Raw genomic sequence first — 22694 nt, 5'->3', positions numbered from 1 at the left:
CACCCACCTAACTTGGGGGGCAAGTTTTCCCTCTCCCCCCCTTTGGCCGCACCCTAGATGGGTTTGGGCTGGCCGGCGCCCCTAGGAATGGAACCCTAGGTGGGGGCGCAGCCCTCCCTCTCCCCCTATATATACTTGAGGACTTTGGGGCTGCCAATAGATGAGTTTGACCTTTCCCTGGCGCAGCCCTACCTCTCTCCCTCCTCCTCTCCCGCGGTGCTTGGCGAAGCCCTGCAGGATTGCCACGCTCCTCCATCACCACCACGCCATTGTGCTGCTGCTGGACGGAGTCTTCCTCAACCTCTCTCTCTCTCCTTGCTGGATCAAGGCATGGAAGACATCACCGGGCTGTACGTGTGTTGAACGCGGAGGTGCCATCCGTTCGGCACTAGGATCTCCGGTGATTTGGATCACGACGAGTACGACTCCTTCAACCCCGTTCTCTTGAACGCTTCCGCTTAGCGATCTACAAGGGTATGTAGATGCACTCTCCTTCCCCTCGTTGCTAGTCTCTCCATAGATAGATCTTGGTGACTCGTAGGAAAATTTTGAATTTCTGCTACGTTCCCCAACATGCCGATCATCAGGCAAGTCCACCAAAGTCCACACTTTGTTCTCATACATGGATCCTATCTCAGATTTCATGGCCTCAAGCCATTTATCGGAAGGGCTCATCATAGCTTCTTCATAGTTCGTAGGTTCGTCATGGTCAAGTAACATGACCTCGAGAACAGGATTACCGTACCACTCTGGTGCGGATCATGCTCTATTTGACCTATGAGGTTCTGTAGCAACTTGATCTGAAATTTCATGATCTTTATCATTAGCTTCCTCTCTAGTTGGTGTAGGCATCACGGGAACAGATTTCTTGGATGAGCTACTTTCCAAATTGAGAGCAGGTACAATTACCTCATCAAGTTCTACTTTCCTCCCACTCACTTCTTTCGAGAGAAACTCCTTCTCTAGAAAGGTTCCTTTCTTAGCAACAAAAATCTTGCCTTCAGACTTGTGGTAGAAGGTGTACCCAATTGCTTCCTTAGGGTATCCTATGAAGACACACTTCTGCGATTTGGGTTCGAGCTTATCGGGCTGAAGCCTTTTGGCATAAACATCGCATCCCCAAACTTTAAGAAATGACAACTTAGGTTTATTACAAAACCACAATTCATACGGTGTCATCTCAACAGATTTTGACGGTGCCTCGTTTAACGTGAATGCAGCTGTCTCTAATGCATAACCCCAAAATGACAGTGGTAAATTGGTAAGAGACATCATAGATCGCACCATATCTAATAAAGTTTGATTACGACGTTCGGAGTTCCAGGTGCTGTGAAACTATTCCGCATTGTTTTAAATGAAGGCCAAACTCGTAACTCAAATATTCACCTCCACGATCAGATCGTAGAAACTTTATTTTCTTATTGCGATGGTTCTCCACTTCACTATGAAATTCTTTGAACTTTTCAAATGTTTCAGACTTGTGTTTCATTAAGTAGATATACCCATATTTGCTCAAATTGTCTATGAATGTCAAAAAATAACGATACCCTCCACGAGCCTCAACACTCATTGGACCACATACATCGGTATGTATTATTTCCAATAAGTCACTAGCTCGTTCCATTGTTCCGGAGAACGGAGTTTTAGTCATCTGGCCCATGAGGCATGGTTCGCAAGCATCAAGTGATTCCAAAATCCCATCAGCATGGAGTTTTTTCATGCGCTTTACACCAACATGATCTAAATGCAGTGCCACAAGTATGTTGCACTATCATTATCAACTTTGCATCTTTTAGCATCAATATTATGAATATGTGTATCACTACGATCGAGATTCAATAAACCATCAACATTGGGTGTATGAAGATTTTATTCATGTAAACAGAATAACAATTATCCTTTGTCATAAATGAATAACCATATTGCAATAAACATGATCTAATCATATTCATGCTCAACGCAAACACCAAATAACATTTATTTAAATTCAACACTAATCCCAAAAGTATAAGGAGTGTGCGATGATGATCATATAAATCTTGGAACCACTGCCAACATACATTGTCACTTCATCCTTAACTAGTCTCTGTTTATTTTGTAACTCCTATTTCGAGTTACTAATCTTAGCAACCAAACAAGTATCGAATACCCAGAGGCTACTATGAACACTAGCAAGGTACACATCAATAACCTGTATATCAAATATAACTTTGTTCACTTTGCCAATCCTCTTTTCCACCAAATATTTGGGGTAGTTCCACTTCCAGTGACCATTTCCTTTTTGCAGTAGAAGCACTCAGTTTTAGGATTAGGTCTAGCTTTGGGCTTCTTCACGGGAGTGAAAACTTGCTTGCCATTTATTTAAAGTTCCCTTTCTTTCCCTTTTCCCTTTTCTTGAAATCAGTGGTCTTGTCAATCATCAACACCTGATGCTCTTTCTTGATTTATACCTTCGTTGATCTCAGCATCACGAAGAGCTCGGGAATCGTCTTCGTCATCCCTTGCATATTATAGTTCATCAGAAGTTCCAGTAACTTGGTGATGGTGACAAGAGAACTCTGTCAATCACTATCTTATCTGGAAGATTAACTCCCACTCGATTCAAGCAATTGTAGTACCCAGACATTCTGAGCACATGCTCACTAGTTGAGATATTCTCCTCCATCTTTTAGACGAAATACTTGTCAGAGGTCTCATACCTCTCGACACGGGCATGAGTATGAAATACCAATTTCAGCTCTTGGAACATCTCATATGCTTCGTGCCGTTCAAAATGTTTTTGAAGTCCCGGTTCTAAGCCGTAAAGCATGGTGCACTAAACTATCAAGTAGTTATCATATTGAGCTAGCCAAACGTTCATAACTTCTGCATCTGCTCCTGCAATAGGTCTGTCACCTAGCGGTGCATCAAGGACATAATTCTTCTGTGCAGCAATGAGGATAAACCTCAGATCATGGACTCAATCCGCATCATTGCTACTATCATCTTTCAACTTAGTTTTCTCTAGGAACATATCAAAAAACATAGGGTAGCAACAACGCGAGCTATTGATCTACCACATAATTTGCAAATACTATCGGGACTAAGTTCATGATAAATTAAAGTTCAATTAATCATATTACTTAAGAACTCCCACTTAGATAGACATCCCTCTAGTCATCTAAATGATACGTGATCCAAATCAACTAAACCATGTCCGATCATCACGTGAGATGGAGTAGTCTTCAATGGTGAACACCACTATGTTGATCATATCTACTATATGATTCACGTTTGACCTTTCGGTCTTAGTGTTCCAAGGCCATATCTGCATATGCTAGGCTCGTCAAGTTTAACCCGAGTATTCCGCGTGTGCAAAACTGGCTTGCACCCGTTGTATGTGAACGTAGAGCTTATCACACCCGATCATCACGTGGTGTCTCGGCACGACGAACTGTAGCAACGGTGCACCCATGGATGTAGCTTCGCCGCCCATGCTCGCCATGGATGGATCCCGCCCTCGCCGCTCGCGCACGCCATGGATGCAGCTCCCCCTCGCTGGTGATTGACTGGTTCCAGCAAATAAAATTGCCCGTTGTAGCATCTTTCATTGTTTGTCGTAGCAAATAGAGACACGGTTGCAGCAAAAAAGAAACATCACCATCTTCACTGGTTGTAGCTCGCCGTTGCAGGTAGCAACATTTGCATAATGAACGGATGTAACAAAACCCGTTGCCGGAACGTAGCAAATACCTATGACGGTTGCACCAAAAAGTCGTCGTCGCCGTCACGGGTCGCAGCTCGGCCGTGCTGGATGTAGCAAAACATTATGCCGCTTGTAGAAAAAAGAGATGCTAGTTATGGCAAAACCACAACGCCGGCTGTGTGTTGTAGCAAAACGTGACCCTAGTTATAGCAAAATGCTATGCCGGTTGTAGCAAAAATCTAGGCCGGTTGAAGCATGTAGCAAAACTGCAGCGTTTTATCATCTTCTTCCACCTCCAGCCGTCGCTGGTTGAAGTTTTCTTGTTTTCATAGTGTCTAGTTGTAGCTTTCTCTCTCAATGGTTGGAGCTTTTTCCAACAACGGTTGAAGCTTTTCTACCAAAAGTTGTAGCTATTTTATTTTTAGCAGCACTTGGTCAAGGCTTTTTGTGTCGTTTCGGTTGAAGCTTTTCACATCGAAGGTTGTAGCATTTCATGTCAACGGTTGTAGCTTTCCGGCGAAGGCGGTGACCGCTTGTAGCTTTCTCTACATCCGGTTGAAGCTTTGCATCTAGGGGGATGAAGCTTTTTTTAAACGATTGCAACATGATGGGGTGCGACGGTTCTACAGAAGCCTCCGGTGTCGTCCATCGCCGCCCGGCTCGTCGGCGACGAGGCAGAAGCACGAGGCGCGTGGGAGTTGCAACCGACGGGAACATAATTGGTCAACGGCCTTGCTGCATCCAAATGGCGAGTGGGGCTGCAAGCGTGGCGGGGTGAGATCTACATCCATGGCCGGCGGGGATTCGATCTTCCATGGCCGAGGTGAGCTACTCACGCGCTGCAGCGATGGAGGCAGGTGATGCGGGCGTCGGTGCTGTGTGCTGCAACAACGGAGGCAAGAGACGAGGATGGGTCGAGATCCGCGGAGTTGGAAGACGGGGATGGGGTCGGACCCGCGGGAGGTTGAAGAAAAGCCGTGACTTGGATGGCCCACATCCTACGTGTCGCTTGGTGGATGGTTGGGGCGGAGCGCGCATGGACGCGACCGGCGCAAAGTTCGGCCGGCGCGCCGTTGCCAAACATTTACCTTTTTTTCCTACATTTCACATTGGGTTTCTTTGCTTTCTCATTGGTTTTTCTTGACTTTTCTTTCTTTCTTCGTTATTTCCTTTGCTACTTTCTCGGTTTTCTTTGGTTTTTTTTTGTGGTTTCATCGGGTTTTTTTAACTCATGTCTACTTTGGTGTTGGTATACAATGTACATTTTTAAAGCACACGTGAAACATTTATCTGATACATTTTTTTTCAAATACGTGATTAATTTTTTTAAATACATGTTTTTGAACAGTTTTTAAATACACAAAATATTTGCCAAAATACACGTTGTACATTTTTAATGGCAACATACATTTTGTTAAACTACCTAAACATTCCTTATATATTATATAAACATCTCTAAAAATTTAACAGATATTTTCTGGAAACACGTGATTATCTATAATACCTAAATAGTTCATCCCCACTATTTTATTTCTCTTGACATGCAGCCTATCCACCTCAGCAAACCTGCCACGTCAACATTTTATTACCGACTTACGGATGGGCCCAACCACAACAGCAGCCCTGCCAGATCAGCATCTGTTACCGCTTGACCAGCAAACAGAATGGGATAGGACCGGCCCTCTCTACATGAGTGCGCACGTTATTCCTTTCCCCACCAAATTCCAAGCAACGCCCACAGCCCAATCTTCTCCCCTTCTCTTCGTGACGTTTGTTCTTCCCTTTCCTGTCTACATATCCCATCTGTCTCCCTCCAATTCCAATCTTCACCGACCCTCTCCTCGATTTCATGGTTATCGAATCTGGACTAGCCGCACTACCGTCGCAGATCAGCAGGTACCAATGTCAAGCGGGTAGAGTCGCCAAAGAGCGACCAAAATTTGGTTTGTCCAACAAACTGATTGCAGTTCGACGTCCATGGCGGATCAGCAGGTACCAAATCAAGCGGATAGAGTGCCAACAAGCAACCTAATTTTGGTTTGCCACAGAAACTGATTGCAGTTCTACTTCCATGGCGAGATCGACCTGTGTCTGCTTAATTAGAGGTATGATCTGGCAGTTTCTCCTTTTGAGTTTTGGCAAATGTCGTAGGAGAAAAGTGCGGGCAGATCTGATGGGCGCCATGCCCACACACCCATGTAATTATCTGTCAAAGCAGCCTAATACATGGAACTATTTCTCTCCTGCAGGCTGCAGCTGCAGTACTCTTGCCATCTGATAAACGCCCATAGCACACGGCGGCCAGCGATAGCAGCAGCCGGTCGGACCGTGGGCTTGATCAAGATAGGAAGCACTAGTGTGTCGAGGGGTTCCCCCACATGTACATCCTAATCTGCAGAAAAAGAGAGTTGTGTAACTACCCAGAGACCCACCCTCCACCCTTCCAAACAAATTAAGGTGTGCTGAAATGCGACCGGTTCATCTAAATTTCTCTAATACATTTGTTTGCGCAAAACCCTGAATTTTATCAACCATGTCGCTGTACCGTTGAGGAAGGCAGTGCTATCGTCCAACTGATGCAGCTGATGTTATTCTATTCCTGTTTCAGGACCACATGTGCACATATCTTACTATTGGGGTATTGTTGAAAATGCCCGATGAAGTTACTTTACAATAGTGCAGAAGTTTACTTTGATGATATGACATCCATAATCTCTTTTGTCGTTCATTTACTAATTAATGATGATGCAAGATTAATCTATCTTCTCTGAATAATATCAGTACCTTGACGTTTACAGGTTGCTTACAGTTGCCTTTCGCTGTTTTTCATGTGTTAATATCAGGCGTTACATCAAAGTGTATGCATACTGCTACTAACTCTCAATCCTTATTGTGTTTTCTACTATGAAATTGCTTTTGACTGTTTTTCATGTGTTAATATCTACTGTACTAACTCTCCTTCTTATAGTGTTGTCTACTGCGAGGAAAGTGAAGAAAGGTCGACACTTTCTGTACCTCCATGCCTATACACACTATCAGATGATGTTTTTCTTATATCCCTATTTCTCTAATAATTTAAAGGAATGTTTAGAAGATGAAGCCTTATGATTCTTTGAAGACTAATGGCATATGTTTACCTCCTGTTGAGGGATGAATCAATGTAAATGCATGTGGGAGTTCAAACTTGGGGTTATAGCTAGGTGGTGATGTTTCAGTTGTACCTTGAAAGTTTTTTCCACTTGCAGAATAAGCCGAGATGGCGGCATGTATCGAAGCCATGAACCTTTGGTTCTGCTGCTAAATTTCCATATAATCCTCTAATTTGATTGCCCTCTGTTGTTCAAACTTTGAATGGTATAAGTAATGTATCATTCTAAAGTATTTTTGACCAAGCAAAACCATTTATTTATTTTGGTCCTTCTAAGGGAGTTAGTGTGGCGAGTAAAAACACAATTGTAGGCAATATTTTTCGCAGCAATGCGTGGGGAATTATCTAATTTCTTTAAAATGTCACACACAATTCTTATAGCGAGGTGCATACTTAAATCGCATGTAGCCTCCAAGTATGTTGGTAATGAATACAATTCATATAGACTAAGAATTCTCATCGAATTATGTACGAATAATATTAATGGATGAATGTTACGTGGTACATGAAGGATGTTGGATAAGTATTGGAGAAATGTTTTATAAATCACGATATGCATAGAGATCATTTAGTTCAATGGATGAATTTATTATGACGGATAAGGAGTGAGGGGACTTCGAGCCATCAAGATTGAGTTTGATAAGCGCATGGTCACTGGCACTAGGGGTGGAAGCTTAAGGTGAGGTGTGATGCGTCGATGATGCCGAGGTGTGAGCATGGGGTGCTGCTGCTAGCTAGATGGCGAGGGCCTATTAGCATAGGACTCGTTCGTTGCAGGTTCGCTCTGCTCCGGTTTTGTCCTGGTTTTCTCTTTGTTTATTTTCTTTTGTTTTTGCAATGATTCTTTTTTGCTTTTGACTGATTTTCTCTCGCTTTTCACTTTTACTTGATTATAACTTCTTTTTCCTTTATGTTTCATTGGTTTTCTGTGTTTTTTTGGTTTCCTTGGTTTCTTTCTTTCTTTTTTTATTGGTTTTCTTCAGTTCTCTTTATTTATACTAGTAAATATGCCCGTGCGTTGCAACGGAAGAAAAAAAACATACAACCTAAAAAATATCATATCAAATGGGCTGCATTGCAACATATAGGAAATAATTAAATATGTACTTAACACCTATAAAAAAAATCTATATATACCTCTCAAATAGCACGATTGAACAAAACATTACCCCACTTGTTGTGACTAAACATTACATAGCATGCAAGGACATATGCTATGTGATGCCATTTGATTGAAACAAAATGAGAACTACCTATACGTGTCTAGCTCATGGCACCTACAACACTCCATATACACGACTCTTCAGCAATATTCCTAGCCGTAACGTTTGGTTTCTATGCGTAGGTAGCTCAGTTCCATAGCTTAGGCCAACTCCACCGCACGACCTATCCGTGACCCATCCGGTCTGCTTTTGTCCGTTTGAGGTAAAATACGACCTAGCGGTAATACCCAAACGGACAAAGCTGTCCGCTGGTGTCCGTTTCAGTCCGGCCCAACCCCAAATCCAGACCAAAGTTGGGTCACAAATGGGTCTGAACGGACACAGACGGACACGCTCCTCAGCCTGTCTCGTCCGCTCGTGTCCGCCACTGGCCCACAGATCAGCGACCCACACCGAGCCACTCCCGCCCGCCCGCCACGTCCACCGTCGCACGCCCCGCGCCCGCCGTCGCTGGACACGCTCCTCAGGCCGAAGCCCGCCGTTCGTCCGCCCCCTGCCGCTCTGCTTGTCCTGCCGCGCCCGCCGTCGCTGGACGCGCTCCTCAGGCCGAAGCCCGATGGCACCTCTTCCCCAGCAGCGCGTCCTACGGCGACCCGTTGGGCATGAGCTCGTAGACGAGCATCATCCGGCGGCGGCAGGGGTGCGCGGAGAGCGAGTAGGCGAAGGGCAGGAGGATGGAGGGCGTGGAGCCGTGGCCGGAGCCGACAAGGTGGGAGGCGAGAGAGAGCTCGTTGTGGAACTCGCGCTCGCCCTGGAGGGACCCCACGGCGTTCATGACCTTGACGGCCACGGGCTGGCCCGACCTGGGCAGCGCGCCGCGGAAGACGGGGCCGAATCCGCCCTGCCCGAGCTTGCTCCCGGTCGCGAAGCTGCCCGTGGCGCGCCGCAGCTGCTGGTACGACAACCTCCGCAGGTCGGGCGCGGGCTGCATCCTCGCGCCGCCCACTTTTTCCTCCCTCGCCGCAGCCAAACGAATAGGGCGGAGGCCACCGCGGAGGCCGGGAGCTGGTGGCGGGCGGGAGGTCTGAGGCCCCCGACGACGGCGGCGGCGGCGGCGGCGGGGGGCGGGGAGGCATCGGGCGGCGGGGGCTGGCGCGAGGGCATCAGCAACGGAGGGGAAAAGACAAGCAGAACAGCAGGGGGGAGTGATGAGCCTCGCAGGCGGACAGTTTGGGGTTTCTCGGCCTTGTGCGCGTTGGGTGCAGTCGTGCAGATGCCCCATACGTCCGTCCGCCCCCCGGACGTCCGCCAAATCACACCTCAAACGGACAAAAGCGGACGTCCAGATGGGTCGCGGATGGGTCACGCGGTGGAGTTGGCCTTATGTAAGAGTAAAAGAAGGGAAAGCTTCACCAAAGAGGTACATGATGTCAAGAAACTCTGGTTCAAGAGAGCAAAATGAGAACAAAGACATTAAAGTAATATATTTCTATCCAACGATAGAGAGTAATAAAATATAATCATTACAATTTGGCTATGCAAACGAACCAATGTCATGAAGAAATTTCACCCCATGAACTATTGCAAACAAAAAGCAAGAATTAAGACCAAATATGAATTATAAGCAAATAAATGACATGAAAAGGAAAATGTGCATGCAGGTCTGTTGCGCGTGGCCCACTTTGTCCTTGGAAGAGGAGCTGTTGGTGGACACTTGGGCAGAAGGTCCCGGTGGACGACGGTCGTGGCGTGAGGTGATTCCCGGTGCCCCTCTCGTCAGATCTGAGGCGGACTATCATAGCATGCGGTTCTCTTCATCGGCTGCTCCAGATCTCCGGCGTCCGTGCTCGGAGGTGTTGGTGGCTGGCCTGGTTGGTGACGGGGTGGAAGCTTGTCCAGGGGAAATTTCTGGCCGACAGCGGCGGCCACGTCGTCGATGGCACTCTAGGCGTTGTTCCCTTTCCTGGTGGCAACGGTGAGGTCAACTCCGATCCTCCCTACTCCCTAGTTCCCCATGAATGAGCGGCGGCGGCGCCATGGCGTCATCACCTCCTTGGAGGTTCCGTCTTGGGCATTAGATGGAGGGTGTGCGCGGTGAGCACGGATGGTTCCCGGTGCCAGAGTTGGTGCGGTGTGGCATCTACCGCATCAACGACGGTGGATCTCGGCGGTGTGGCGCAGCGGGGTCTCAACGTTGGACATATGTTGATTGATGCGCTCAGGGTGGAGGCGATGTCTGGCGTCATGGTGGCGTCGACGGTAGTTGTACATGGCAAGGTCAATGCATGAATCTCTCCAAAAGTTGGGACGATGGAAAATGGCGGCGGCGGATCTGGAGCGTGCGCATCCGATGCACGGTGTGGATCTGCTAGACCGATTGGTGATCTCGGCTTGCCGTGGGGCGGCTTGGTGAGACTACCGGATTAGATGATGTGCATTCATGCATGGTCAAGGTACATCATCAAGCTAGTAGGTGTAGTGACGTAGTTTGTCAGGATGATGGCTTGGTGTTAATTAATGAATTCATTCTTGTACTGCTCTGTTGAATAATGTAATAAATATGATTGTTTGCATCGCTTGATGAAGAGGCCAGGGTATTTTTATTTAAAAAACACACACATAGTAGTATATATACAGCACATAAGCTAGCCTAATCTGATACTAATCCAATACGATGATTGCACCGTATAGGAGCAGCACACGGCACCAGCGTTAGGATTGATGGGCTGTCTTTTGTGCGTGGGCGTAGGCCCACCCATGGGGCTAGACAGGCCCAGTCGAGGATGTGCCGGAAACGGATCGAGCGAACATGCCAGCCGCTGTCAACGTACGATATTTTTTTGAGCGATCGTGCAACATAAGATTAGTACCACCTCGTTTATATTACAATTTTGTCTATACAAATCGTAAAAGTGTATTATGATATGAGAAGAAAGCGTATTGTGACGATGAACCCGACAAAGTCAATCTGTGCTTTATTATTAGAGAGAGAATCAGATTCCCCAGTTGCTTTGTTTTTTTTTGTATTTTTCTTTATGATTTTCATCGATTCTTCTTAGGTATTAGAACATTTTTATTGTATTTTTAATTTTTTTCTATGTGTTATTTGTATCATTTTCCCGGGTTTTGTGTGTGTGTGTGTCTATATATATATATATATATATATATATATATATATGTATATATATATATATATATATAGGAAAAATGCATCCTACCATTAGGTGGTAGTTACCCCACCACCGTTACCCTCGGATTGCATTTAGATTGGTGCTAATATTAACGGGTTGCTGGCGAAAAAAGGTGGATGCAGCTGTCCCGCTCGAGCTGTTAGTTGAAGTCCCTATTTTCTTAGCTATAAAAATGGTAGATTAGAGGGGACCGTGCCCACAAGATCATTGGTTTGTTGACCAGTTTTTTATATCGACACCAAGAAGTATATACGGCGGCGGCGGTCCGGCGGCGATGTTGCTGCTCCAAATCAGGTGCGGCGGCGGAGAATGTGAATTAGTAATGACAAAGAGGTACACATCAATATTTTATGAGAACATTAGCTTTCCCTGGATTTGGTAATTTCTTTTTAATGTATCTGGATTTGCTATCTTCCTCTAGATGTGAGAGCGCATACTCATCTGAGAGTTTGCCGGGGCGAGACCAAGGATGTGAAGCGTGGTAATTTACAAGGAGCATCCCACATGAGATTGCTCCCGCACGGCGGCGGCAATAACGATGTACAACTGCTCACAGCTGATAGGTAACTGGTTGACTGTCCTGGCGCGGTGGCGGGCATGGCGACATAAACGACACACAACGGAGTGCTACTGCTCCGTCGTGGCGGCAAACGTACGGTTGCAATAGATATGCTGGCACAACAAACTCCATAGTGAGACAACGTGTTAGAACATGGCCACATGCAACGGAGGAAGACAATAGTGTATATGATGAATCAGTTGTACCATTTTGCACATTGATGTGATATACTAAGAGATATACTTCATACTATGCTTTTTTTTTAGTTTGAATTGTTCATAGTAGAATTTTTGTATTATACTCCATACTGTCGTTCTTCATTATACACCATACTACCTTCTTGAATATACTCTCCCCGTGTGATGAATAAACTAACTTCCATAGTGGATTAGTGGTATGTCATGGACATACAAATTGCCACACTTAATTATACTCTAATTTAATTTCATTGACATACTCTTCTCGTACTCCAATAAAGCAGATACTCCATACCCTAGTTACGTACACACTAGGTGTTGGAAATATGCCCTAGAGGCAATAATAAAAATATTATTATTATATTTCCTTGTTCATGATAATTGTCTTTTATTCATGCTATAACTGTATTATCCGGAAATCGTAATACACGTGTGAATACATAGACCACAATATGTCCCTAGTGAGCCTCTAGTTGACTAGCTCGTTGTGATCAACAGATAGTCATGGTTTCCTGGCTATGGACATTGGATGTCGTTGATAACGGGATCACATCATTAGGAGAATGATGTGATGGACAAGACCCAATCCTAAGCATAGCACAAAGATCGTGTAGTTCGTTTGCTAGAGCTTTGCCAATGTCAAGTATCTCTTCCTTTGACCATGAGATCGTGTAACTCCTGGATACCGTAGGAGTGCTTTGGGTGTATCAAACGTCACAACGTAACTGGGTGACTATAAAGGTGCACTACAGGTATCTCCGAAAGTATCTATTGTTTTATGCGGATCGAGACTGGGATTTGTCGCTCCGTGTAAACGGAGAGGTATCTCTGGGCCCACTCGGTAGGACATCATCATATGCGCAATGTGACCAAGGAGTTGATCACGGGATGATGTGTTACGGAACGAGTAAAGTGACTTGCCGGTAACGAGATTGAACAAGGTATTGGATACCGACGATCGAATCTCGGGCAAGTAACATACCGATAGACAAAGGGAATTGAATACGGGATTGATTAAGTCCTTGACATCGTGGTTCATCCGATGAGATCATCGTGGAACATGTGGGAGCCAACATGGGTATCCAGATCCCGCTGTTGGTTATTGACCGGAGAACGTCTCGGTCATGTCTACATGTCTCCCGAACCCGTAGGGTCTACACACTTAAGGTTCGATGACGCTAGGGTTATAAAGGAAGCTTGTATGTGGTTACCGAATGTTGTTCGGAGTCCCGGATGAGATCCCGGACGTCACGAGGAGTTCCGGAATGGTCCGGAGGTAAAGATTTATATATAGGAAGTCCTGTTTCGGCCATCGGGACAAGTTTCGGGGTCATCGGTATTGTACCGGGACCACCGGAAGGGTCCCGGGGGCCCACCGGGTGGGGCCACCTGCCCCGGGGGGCCACATGGGCTGTAGGGGGTGCGCCTTGGCCTACATGGGCCAAGGGCACCAGCCCCAAGAGGCCCATGCGCCTAGGGAACCCTAGAGGGAAGAGTCCTCAAGGGGGAAGGCACCTCCGAGGTGCCTTGGGGAGGATGGACTCCTCCCCCCCTTCTTGGCCGCACCCCTTTTCTTGGAGTAAGGGGCAAGGCTGCGCCTCCCCCCTCTCCCTTGCCCCTATATATAGTGGAGGGGAGGGAGGGCATCCATACCTGAGCCCTTGGCGCCTCCCTCCCTCCCGTGACACCTCCTCCTCTCCCGTAGGTGCTTGGCGAAGCCCTGCAGGATTGCCACGCTCCTCCATCACCACCACGCCGTTGTGCTGCTGCTGGATGGAGTCTTCCTCAACCTCTCCCTCTCTCCTTGCTGGATCAAGGCGTGGGAGACATCGTCGAGCTGTACGTGTGTTGAACGCGGAGGTGCCGTCCGTTCGGCACTAGGATCATCGGTGATCTGAATCACGACGAGTACGACTCCATCAACCCCGTTCACTTGAACGCTTCCGCTTAGCGATCTACAAGGGTATGTAGATCCACTCCTCCCTAGTTGCTAGATGACTCCATAGATAGATCTTGGTGACACGTAGGAAAATTTTGAATTTATGCTACGTTCCCCAACACTAGGTACCTAATTCACATACTACTTGCTACTACTCCATACTGAGGCCCAGGAGTATCTCATTATGATACACATGTGGCATCATGTCTGCATCATTTACGTACACGCCATTTACTTCATAATGATCGGATGCTTTAGCTAGATGTAAACATACTCTTGATTGTTGTCGCCAAAAAATATCTCTCTATTGTAAATGACGTTCTCCATACGACTTGAATACAGATACTCCATACTTCCTTTTTTATATACTTTATACTGGCTATACTTAGATGCCATACAATCTACTTAACACATGACATTGCAATGACACTGATTAAAATTGACGTGGATGTGGCGATTACTTACGATGAAATTCCTTACAAAGTAATTGTTAAACTATATACTTCATACTACGTACCCTAAAAATACTACATATACTCACACTATATTCTCCGTCCTTTTTAGGATATATACTCCGTTCTCTTTCGTAGTATATATTGTATACTCCTTTCTTTACATACTATATACTCCATACTGTTCCCGGGAAAAATACTCCATACTGTTAAAAAAACTATATACTCCAACCCACTGCATGGGTGGTGCATGCATACCCTATTCACAAGGTAGCCGCATCTTATCTATCCAACCAGATGCCTAGCCGAAACTGCCGCAAGTTGTTGAACGAACGTGTGAAGCTATTTACTTAATCGGTAAAATAATTCAAGGTAGATGAAACGCTAATGGATCTGTAACAATCCCTTAACCCGATTAGGCTGGAACTACAGAGGACACATGGCATCCATACAGCTAGGTGGTAACTACCACTGCTTGTAGATAAAATTTGTCCTATATATATATATGTGTGCGTGTGTGTGTGTGAACATTGTTTTTATACATATTATTTTTTAATACATAACTAACATTTTGCAACAATATTTTTGATGTATAAACTTTTCATATATATCGTTTTTTACTTAGAATAAATTCGGAATAATTTTATAGTTCGTGAACATTTTTAGAACTTGTTATTATTTTAATTTTTAAAATTTATATTTTGTTTAAAATTCATGAACATTTTAGACTACAAATTCAAAAAGGTTCTAAATTTTCTTATTGTTTCTTAAAATTCATGAAATTTTTTCAAATTAGTAAACATTCTATAAATGACAAAGCTAAAAACCAATCGTTCAGATTTCTGTAACTGAATGAAACAATGCGATCGACGTTCATTTTGGATAAGACGCGGTTCAGTTGAGAGGCTGTTTTAGTGCGAGCGAACCCGGCGTCGCGCCCGCATGTGCGTAGCCATTGGACGCGATTCTATTGATGACATGCTGGTCCAGGTTGAACCGCTCCGATCGCCCAATACGCACGATCTCCACTCGCTCACCTCCTTCGTCCGCATTCATTTATCTCGCCAGTTACTGATACCCGCGGCATTGCTCTCCCTCTCCCCTGCGTATTCTCCCATCGTCTACTCCATCCGTGGTGGTTCCGGGCGGCATCGAGGTTAGTTTCTTGACGAACGGCGGTCGATTTGCCGGTGGGGTTCCCATTCCCCATTCCCTCTGTTTGCATAGTGTTTCCTCCTTCTGTTCCGCCATGGATTTTGGTGGTTGTTGCCTCCGTTCAGCCGGTAGTTCATGGGATTAAGGTTGTTCAGCAGTGCGATTAGGTTACATGTATGGTTTGCTACTAGATGGATGTACGGATTTCGTTGATTTTGCCAATTAAAAAATGTAACACGTTTAAGAAATATGCACGTGACGTTTAAGAAAATGTTTATACAATGTAAAAATATATATAATTGTGATGAAAAAAATGTTTTGTCCATTCAGAAAAAAATGTATGTTACACTTAAGAAAGTGTTCATGAGTTTACAAAATGTGTTGGCTATATTTAAAAAAAGTGAAAGTGTCAAAAAATGTTTGCATAATGTAAAAAATAGTCCGTGCCATTGGAAAAATGTATTTGAGATCTTAAAGCAAATTACCGTCATTAAAAAAATTCATGACATTTTAAAAATGTTCACAGCATTTTAAAAAATGTTTTGTACAATGTTAGAAATTTCGCCATAGTTAAAGTTAATGTTTATTTCCATTAAAGTAATTTATGTATTATTTTAAAGAAATATTCATGTGTGTCCCAAAAATATCTGTGAAAGTTTTCAAAATATTTAAACAATATGAGAAAATGTTTGTGTACTTTTAGAAAATGGTTATTGTCAATAAATAAATATAAAATGTGTTTTTGGAAAATGTTACGGTGTGCTAAAAAAGGCCTTCATAACACATATTCTTTTATACATAATGTATTAAAAATGTCCAAATTGTATCAATTTTTTATGTGTGCGCTAAAACTGTACATGGTGTACTGGGAAAAAATAGATATGTGCTAAAAACGGATATAGAAAGAAAATAAAAAACAAAAAACCGAACAATACAAAAGAATTCAAGAAAAAAGAAATAAAACCAAAAGCATGACGAAGAAAAAATTCAATGAAAATTAGTGAAAAAACAAAATATAACAAAGGCGAATCAACCTGTGGTTGGATGGTTAGAGGGACTGTGGTATCCCCAGCCCACCAGGGTTCAAATCCTGGTGCTCGCATTTATTCCTGGATTTATTTCAGGATTTCCGGCGACGCGCATTCAGTGGGAGGAGACGTTCCCGTCGACGACGAGGCGCCTACGGTGACTTCGTAAATCTCAAGATGATATGCTCGCTCAGTCTTTCGAAGGTGCTCATAGGGGTAGGGTGTGCGTGTGTGCGTTCAAGGGATAAGTGTATGCGCGTGTATATGGGCGCTTGTGTCTATACTGATGTCCAAAAAAAATATAACAAAGGATAAAGGAAAAAATCAACGAAAATCGATGTGAAAGCATAGAAAAACCAAAGGGAAAAAAGAAAAGCGAGCGAGCCTACATCTTCGCAGGAGCAGCACGAGCAACACCCCTGATGGGCCGGGCCGGTTCGCTCGCGCGTTGGTGATTCTTATTTATTTATTTTGCGGGTGTTTGCGTTGGTGATTCTTATTGGAATCGATACGGGCGAGATGTATGTATAGACCTGGGGGCTGAATTCGATGCATGCCGCTCCGTTTTATTCAATCGCAAACCATAATTTCAGACTTTATTTCCACTAGCAAACACCATTGATAATAAGACAACAAATACACGTGGTAAAACAAAATGAGCTACTACGTCTAAGAGAAAGTAGGCATGAGCTTAGTTAAGGCAGAGCTAAGGACTGAACACAGACTGCCTGCTGTCCCACAGTCCCCTGCCCACCAAGCAGGAGCATTCACGCCATGAACGTGCGGCACGTTCCTCGAGGAGGTCAGCTCCAGCTCCAGCTGCTCACCAACAAGTGGCGGGATGCTCTGCTCACTCCTGAAGTAGTCGCGGGGATCGATCTGACCCTTGGCCATGGCGAGCCTCCTGAAGTTGCCCTTGGAGTAGTACTTCTCCCCCCACACCCTGCCGGCCTCGAAGCTCGTCACGCCGCCGGCGCCGACGACGTTCTCGCCGAGGTCAAGGTCCCTGTAATTCACGTATGCCTCCCTCGGGTTCTTGCTCACGTGCGGCTCCATGAACGCGTACATGTCCCTGATCCACCTGGTGTGCGCCGCGCCGTCGCCGCCCACGCCCCAGAAGTTCATGTACTGCACGTTGTACAGCACGCCGGCGCGGTGCGAGAAGGGCGTCGCCGACTCCGCCACGCTGGCGATGCTCCCGCCGTAGGGGTCCAGGATCATCAGCCCCGCGTCCCGCCTCGCCAGCCAGTCGGAGAAGATCCGCGCCCACACGTCCCTGGAGATGGCCCGCCGGACGTAGTCGGACGTGGACTTGCTCGGGGAGGAGTCCCTGGCGACGGTCCGGTTCAGGATGTCGTCCACGGTGGCCGTGTCGCCGATGTAGATGTAGGGCACCGACTGGATCCACGACATCTCCTTGCAGTGCGTCGGGTTCACGCCCAGCTCCGGGAAGCGGCTGCTCATCACCGGCAGCAGCGCGTCGCGGGTGCCCAGGTACAGCGCCTGGAACCTGGCCTTGTCCCCCTGGACGACCACCCTCACCAGCAGGTCGTCGGGGAGAGCAGGGGCGACCTCTTGCCACTTGGCGAGGAGGTCCGCGGCGCCCTCCCGGGCCGTCTTGACGACGGTGAACACCGTCACCCTCGGAGGCACGGCCACGAGCCTCACCTTCCACGACAGCACGATGCCGAAGCTCCCGCCGCCGCCGCCACGGATGGCCCAGAACACGTCGCGCCCCATGGCCTGCTTGTCCAGGAGCCGCCCCTCGGCGTCCACCATCACGGCGTTGATGACGTGGTCGGAGGCGACGCCGTACTTGCGCAGCAGCATGCCGAAGCCGCCGCCGCTCAGGTGGCCCCCGACGCCGACCGTCGGGCAGAGGCCCCCCGGGAACGCGTGACGGTCTGTCGCCCTCCCGATGGCGTGGTACAGCTCCCCGAGCGTGGCGCCGGACTCCACCCACGCCTCGGCAGGCTCTCGCACGGTGACGCGCACGGACCGGAGTGCGGCCAGGTCGACGACGGCGAACTCCTCGGGGCGCGCGGACCGGAACGAGAGGCCCTCGTAGTCGTGCCCGCCGCTGCGCACGCGGAGGCGCACGCCGTGCCGGCGGCCGCACACGACGGCGGCCTGGACGTGGGACGCGTTCGTCGCCGTGACGATGCAGAGAGGCCGCACCACGGCCGGCCCAAGGAACCGCGGGTTCCGGACTGACGACGCCAGGACCGACGCGAACGACGGCGAGCTCCGGGGGAAGAGAAGGTTGCCTGGGACGGACGCCGACATGCACCGGAGGAAGTCATCGGCGGCAGCTTGGATAGGGATAGCGAAGGAAGCATGGGAGGAGACGAAGAGGGTGGAGACGAGCAGCATTGCCAGCGGCGCCATGGTTCGCGACCAGGCCATCGAGCTCCGCATGCTTGAGTTCGTGAACTGCAACTGATATTTTGCTGGCCTCGCAACGTGCGGTTAAATAAAGCTGGAGTCGGGTTATTAGACTGTTGGTTGGGTAATTAAAATGGGTGGGTAGGTAGCGCCTCTGTCTATCGATCCAATCTGGTGATGTGGATCGTGACTCGGTGAGGACATGTAGAGTCATTAAGTATAGTTATGGCGATCTTGATCTGGATGGCATATGGTGCACATGCAGCTTACTCCTATGAGTACTGTTTTTGTTGACTCGCTCGGTCGTGCCTCGTGCGTCGGTGAGCTTGACAGTTGCAAGTGGAAAGAGATTCTCCTGCACGAGAGATCCGAGCGCATGCAAATATAGCAGCGTAAGGCCATCAATCCACTTTATCTCATGTCGCTCCTTTTCCTGCTCACAACAGTACAGGTCCTGTGCATGGTCGAAAGTCTTCTCTCGTGCTAGAAGGTGAATGGGATTATTTTTTCTGTTAGGTTTTTACTGGTCTTTTGTTTTCTTTTTGGCATTTTTCGTTATTATGTTTCCTTTTCTTCTTCACATTTCCCCTTTTTAAATCGGGAAATTTCAAAAAAGAAAAATGTTCAATCGTTATTTTGTTTTCTTTATGTCATCTCATGTTCGCATTTTGCAGAAAAATGTTCTACATTTCATAAATTGTTCAACTTATTTTTAAATATGTGCGTGTTTCTAAACAATGTTCACAAACATGAAAATTGTTTGAATCTTTCAGAAAATGTTTACCTTTTTCAGAATTTGTTCGACAATTTCGAACCGGTTGCTACAATGATCGTTCGCTACATAGTAAACCTGATCTATAGTGAACCACGCTATCTGTGTGTCATGCTGCTATTGGAGGCAATGGGGAGCTCCCGTTCTGTGCCTTAAGCGTCCGAACAATTCACTGGCGCGCATGTGTCCCCATTCGTGGGCCGTCACAAGAAGAAGGGAAGCACCCGATTTCCCCTGGTCGCTCGATCTAGTTAGACCAGTCGTGGTTGAGCAATCATTGATTTTGGAAAAAAAAGTATAAGAATCATAAATTCAAATATATTCACGGATTTTAAAAAATATTTCATAAACTCATGAATTCTTAAAAGACATCACCGAGTTTTAAAAAAAAGTTCACAAATTTTGTAAAAAGCTTATCAATTTTGTTTAAATATTATTGGATTTTTTAAAAATATCATCGAATTTTAAAAAATTCTTTTATTATGAAATAAATTCCATTGAATTTGACACATGTTCATTGATTTTGAAATTTCTTTACCAAAATATTTAAAAACTATATCATATTTGAAAAAAGTTAATTGATTTGGAAAAAAGTGCACGAAATTTGAAAACGTGCGTGCATTTTGATAAATAGATAAAACATAAAATAATGTAGAGATAAAAGCAACCAAAACCCGGTCCCCAAGAAAATCAAAAAGGAAAAATAATGTCTTGGAAGCTTCCCCAAACCAGGAAAGGTGAGCTTCCTGTGGTGTGTTTGTGGGCGGGGGTGCGCCAGATTGCAGAAAAGAGAAGTAACCGCCGCATAAGGTTCGGTATAGGAAATGCAGACGCAATGGGCGCCCAACAGGAGGGAATTCCCTATTGGACGCTCGCTGCGTCAAACTGTCGACTAATCGCACATAGGGATTTGACTAGCGAGAGATTTCAGGCCGGCCCTGTAGCGTCAACCAGGTTCCGGTTTTGGGTACTTTCTAGAGTGTTCCCAGCCGGTTCTTACTGGTTCTGGGAACCAGCTAGAAGGTTCCTGAACCGTTTTTTTTTCTTTTTTTCTTTTTTACTCTTTCTATTTTTTCTTCTTCCTCTTTCTGGTTCGTTTTCTTTTCTTTTCGTTACTTTTTTGTTTTCTTTCAGTTTTCCTTTTCAAGTTAATTTCTCTTTTCAACAATTTTATTTCTTTTTCTTTTATTCTCTTTTTTCAAACTTTTTTCAAAATATTTCATGTTTCCAAAATTTGTTCAGTTTTCAAAAAAATGTTCTCAAAATTCAAAAATTTGTTTAAAACATTCAAAATTCATAAAATGTACCGGATTTCAGTTTTTTCTTCACGTATTCAGAAAAATTCACGCTTCCAAATTTGTTCGGCATTTTTTAAAATTGTTCTCCATGTCAAAAAAAAAAAATCTGAAGATTCAACAAATGTCTGTGCTTCAAATTTTTTTCTCCATTTCTAAATTTGTTCTCATGATTCAAAAAAATTATTGCTTTAAAAGATTGTTCAGAAATTCCAAAACATTCTTGTTTTCAAAAGAAATGTTCTCAAAATTCAAAAATTATTCTCATTACAAAAACTTTCAAAATTCAGAAAATGTACTGGATTTCATATTTTTGTTCACCTATTGAAAACAAATTCACGCTTCGAGATTTGTTCGATAATTTTCAAAATTGTACTCCATTTCAAAATTTGTTCACAAAATTCAAAAAATGTTCATGCTTCAAAATTTGTTCTCCAAATTTGTACACAAATTCAAAACTTTCCCATTTTGAAAATTTGTTCACAAATTCGAAATTTGTTCGAAGTTTTTAGAAAATGTGTCTATTGTTCAAGATTTGTTCACATATTCATAAAATGTTCCTATTTTGAAAAATATGTTCACAAAGTAAAACATTGTTTAGTTTCTTTCAAACTTGTCCGTTATTGTCATAAATTGATCAGTATTTAAAAAGGGTCCTGTTTTCCAAGGTTTGTGCCGAAAATCAAAAAATGTGCATGCTTTAAATTTCGTTCAACAATTCCTTTTTTTCACATTTTGTAAAAAAGGTTCCTATTTTTCAAAATTTCTACACACCTTCAAAAATCAATCCCATTTTACAAGTTTGGTTAAAAATACACAACTTTTCAAACTCGTGCGTGCTTGGCAAAAAATGTTTGTTATTTAAAAAATGTTTATTTAGTATTTTCAAGAAATGACAAAAAAAGCAAAAATAACCCGATCAGGCGATTTTATGTAGTGTTAAATTATTTGCATTGCCTGTGTACCACAAAGAGCAGTAAGGCGTAGTGGCTAGCTACTTGGCTTTGCAGCGGAGCGATCGTGAGTTCAAATCCTGCGAGCAGCTCTTGCGTGGGCCGGCCCAGTCGGAGCACTGCTCTATGCGAAGCTCCGACTTCTTGCCGCATAATGCGGCCTATAGGAGGTCCCCAACAGGAGCTCCCCTATTCAGCGGTTAAGGCGGTAAATTGACGGTAAAAACACACACAAGGCCGAAGCCCATGTTACACTTTACTCTCTTCATGCAAGTTGGCGTTTTTCTTTTACAGTTAGTTTTCCAGCCATTTTTTCATATTCGGTTCGTCTTTTTATTTAGGATGCTGTTTTTGGAAAAATAAAATCTGAATTTTAGAAAATCCATTAGTATTATAAAATGGTAATGTTTTTGCAAAAAAATGGGTTAATTTTATAAAATAAAATCATGAATTAAAAATGAATGTGAATTTCAATAATGCCTATGAATTTGAAATATGTTCATAAACTTTTTTTAAAAATGAAAAAGTTATAAATATTTTTGAATCTTATAAAGTTCACAGTTTTTAAAATTATGCACGAATTTAAAAATTGTTCCAAAATAAAAAAATGCTCATGAATTAAAAAAACAAAAAATAAAGGGAAAAACTGAAAATAAAAATCCAGAAGAAAATATGAGTAAAAACATGCAAAAAATAGAGAAAAAAACTGGACCGGAAGCTTCCCAAGAACCGATTCTCTGCATTCTTTTACATGGTTAGGTTTATACGGTTT

The 22694-nt window shown here is 44.7% G+C and overlaps 1 protein-coding gene and 1 long non-coding RNA gene across 2 annotated transcripts; one reads left to right on the top strand and one right to left on the bottom strand.

Annotated features, from left to right (window-relative positions):
• The first annotated feature begins 5398 nt into the window (after positions 1–5398).
• On the top strand, positions 5399–6995 carry LOC123040760 (uncharacterized). The gene is made up of 3 exons (XR_006418252.1): positions 5399–5581; positions 5678–5790; positions 5935–6995. It is a non-coding gene; the product is annotated as an uncharacterized lncRNA (long non-coding RNA).
• A 10091-nt stretch (positions 6996–17086) lies between these two features.
• Positions 17087–18992, bottom strand: LOC123043821 (berberine bridge enzyme-like Cyn d 4). The gene has a single exon (XM_044466413.1). It carries the CDS (start codon positions 18933–18935, stop codon positions 17187–17189), a length of 1749 nt encoding a protein of 582 aa, XP_044322348.1. The 5' UTR covers positions 18936–18992; the 3' UTR covers positions 17087–17186.
• Positions 18993–22694: the final 3702 nt, after the last annotated feature.

This window comes from Triticum aestivum, chromosome 2B (genome assembly GCF_018294505.1).
Source record: "Triticum aestivum cultivar Chinese Spring chromosome 2B, IWGSC CS RefSeq v2.1, whole genome shotgun sequence".
NCBI classification, from domain to species: Eukaryota; Viridiplantae; Streptophyta; class Magnoliopsida; order Poales; family Poaceae; genus Triticum; species Triticum aestivum.
This window is presented reverse-complemented; position numbering and strand designations above follow the sequence as displayed.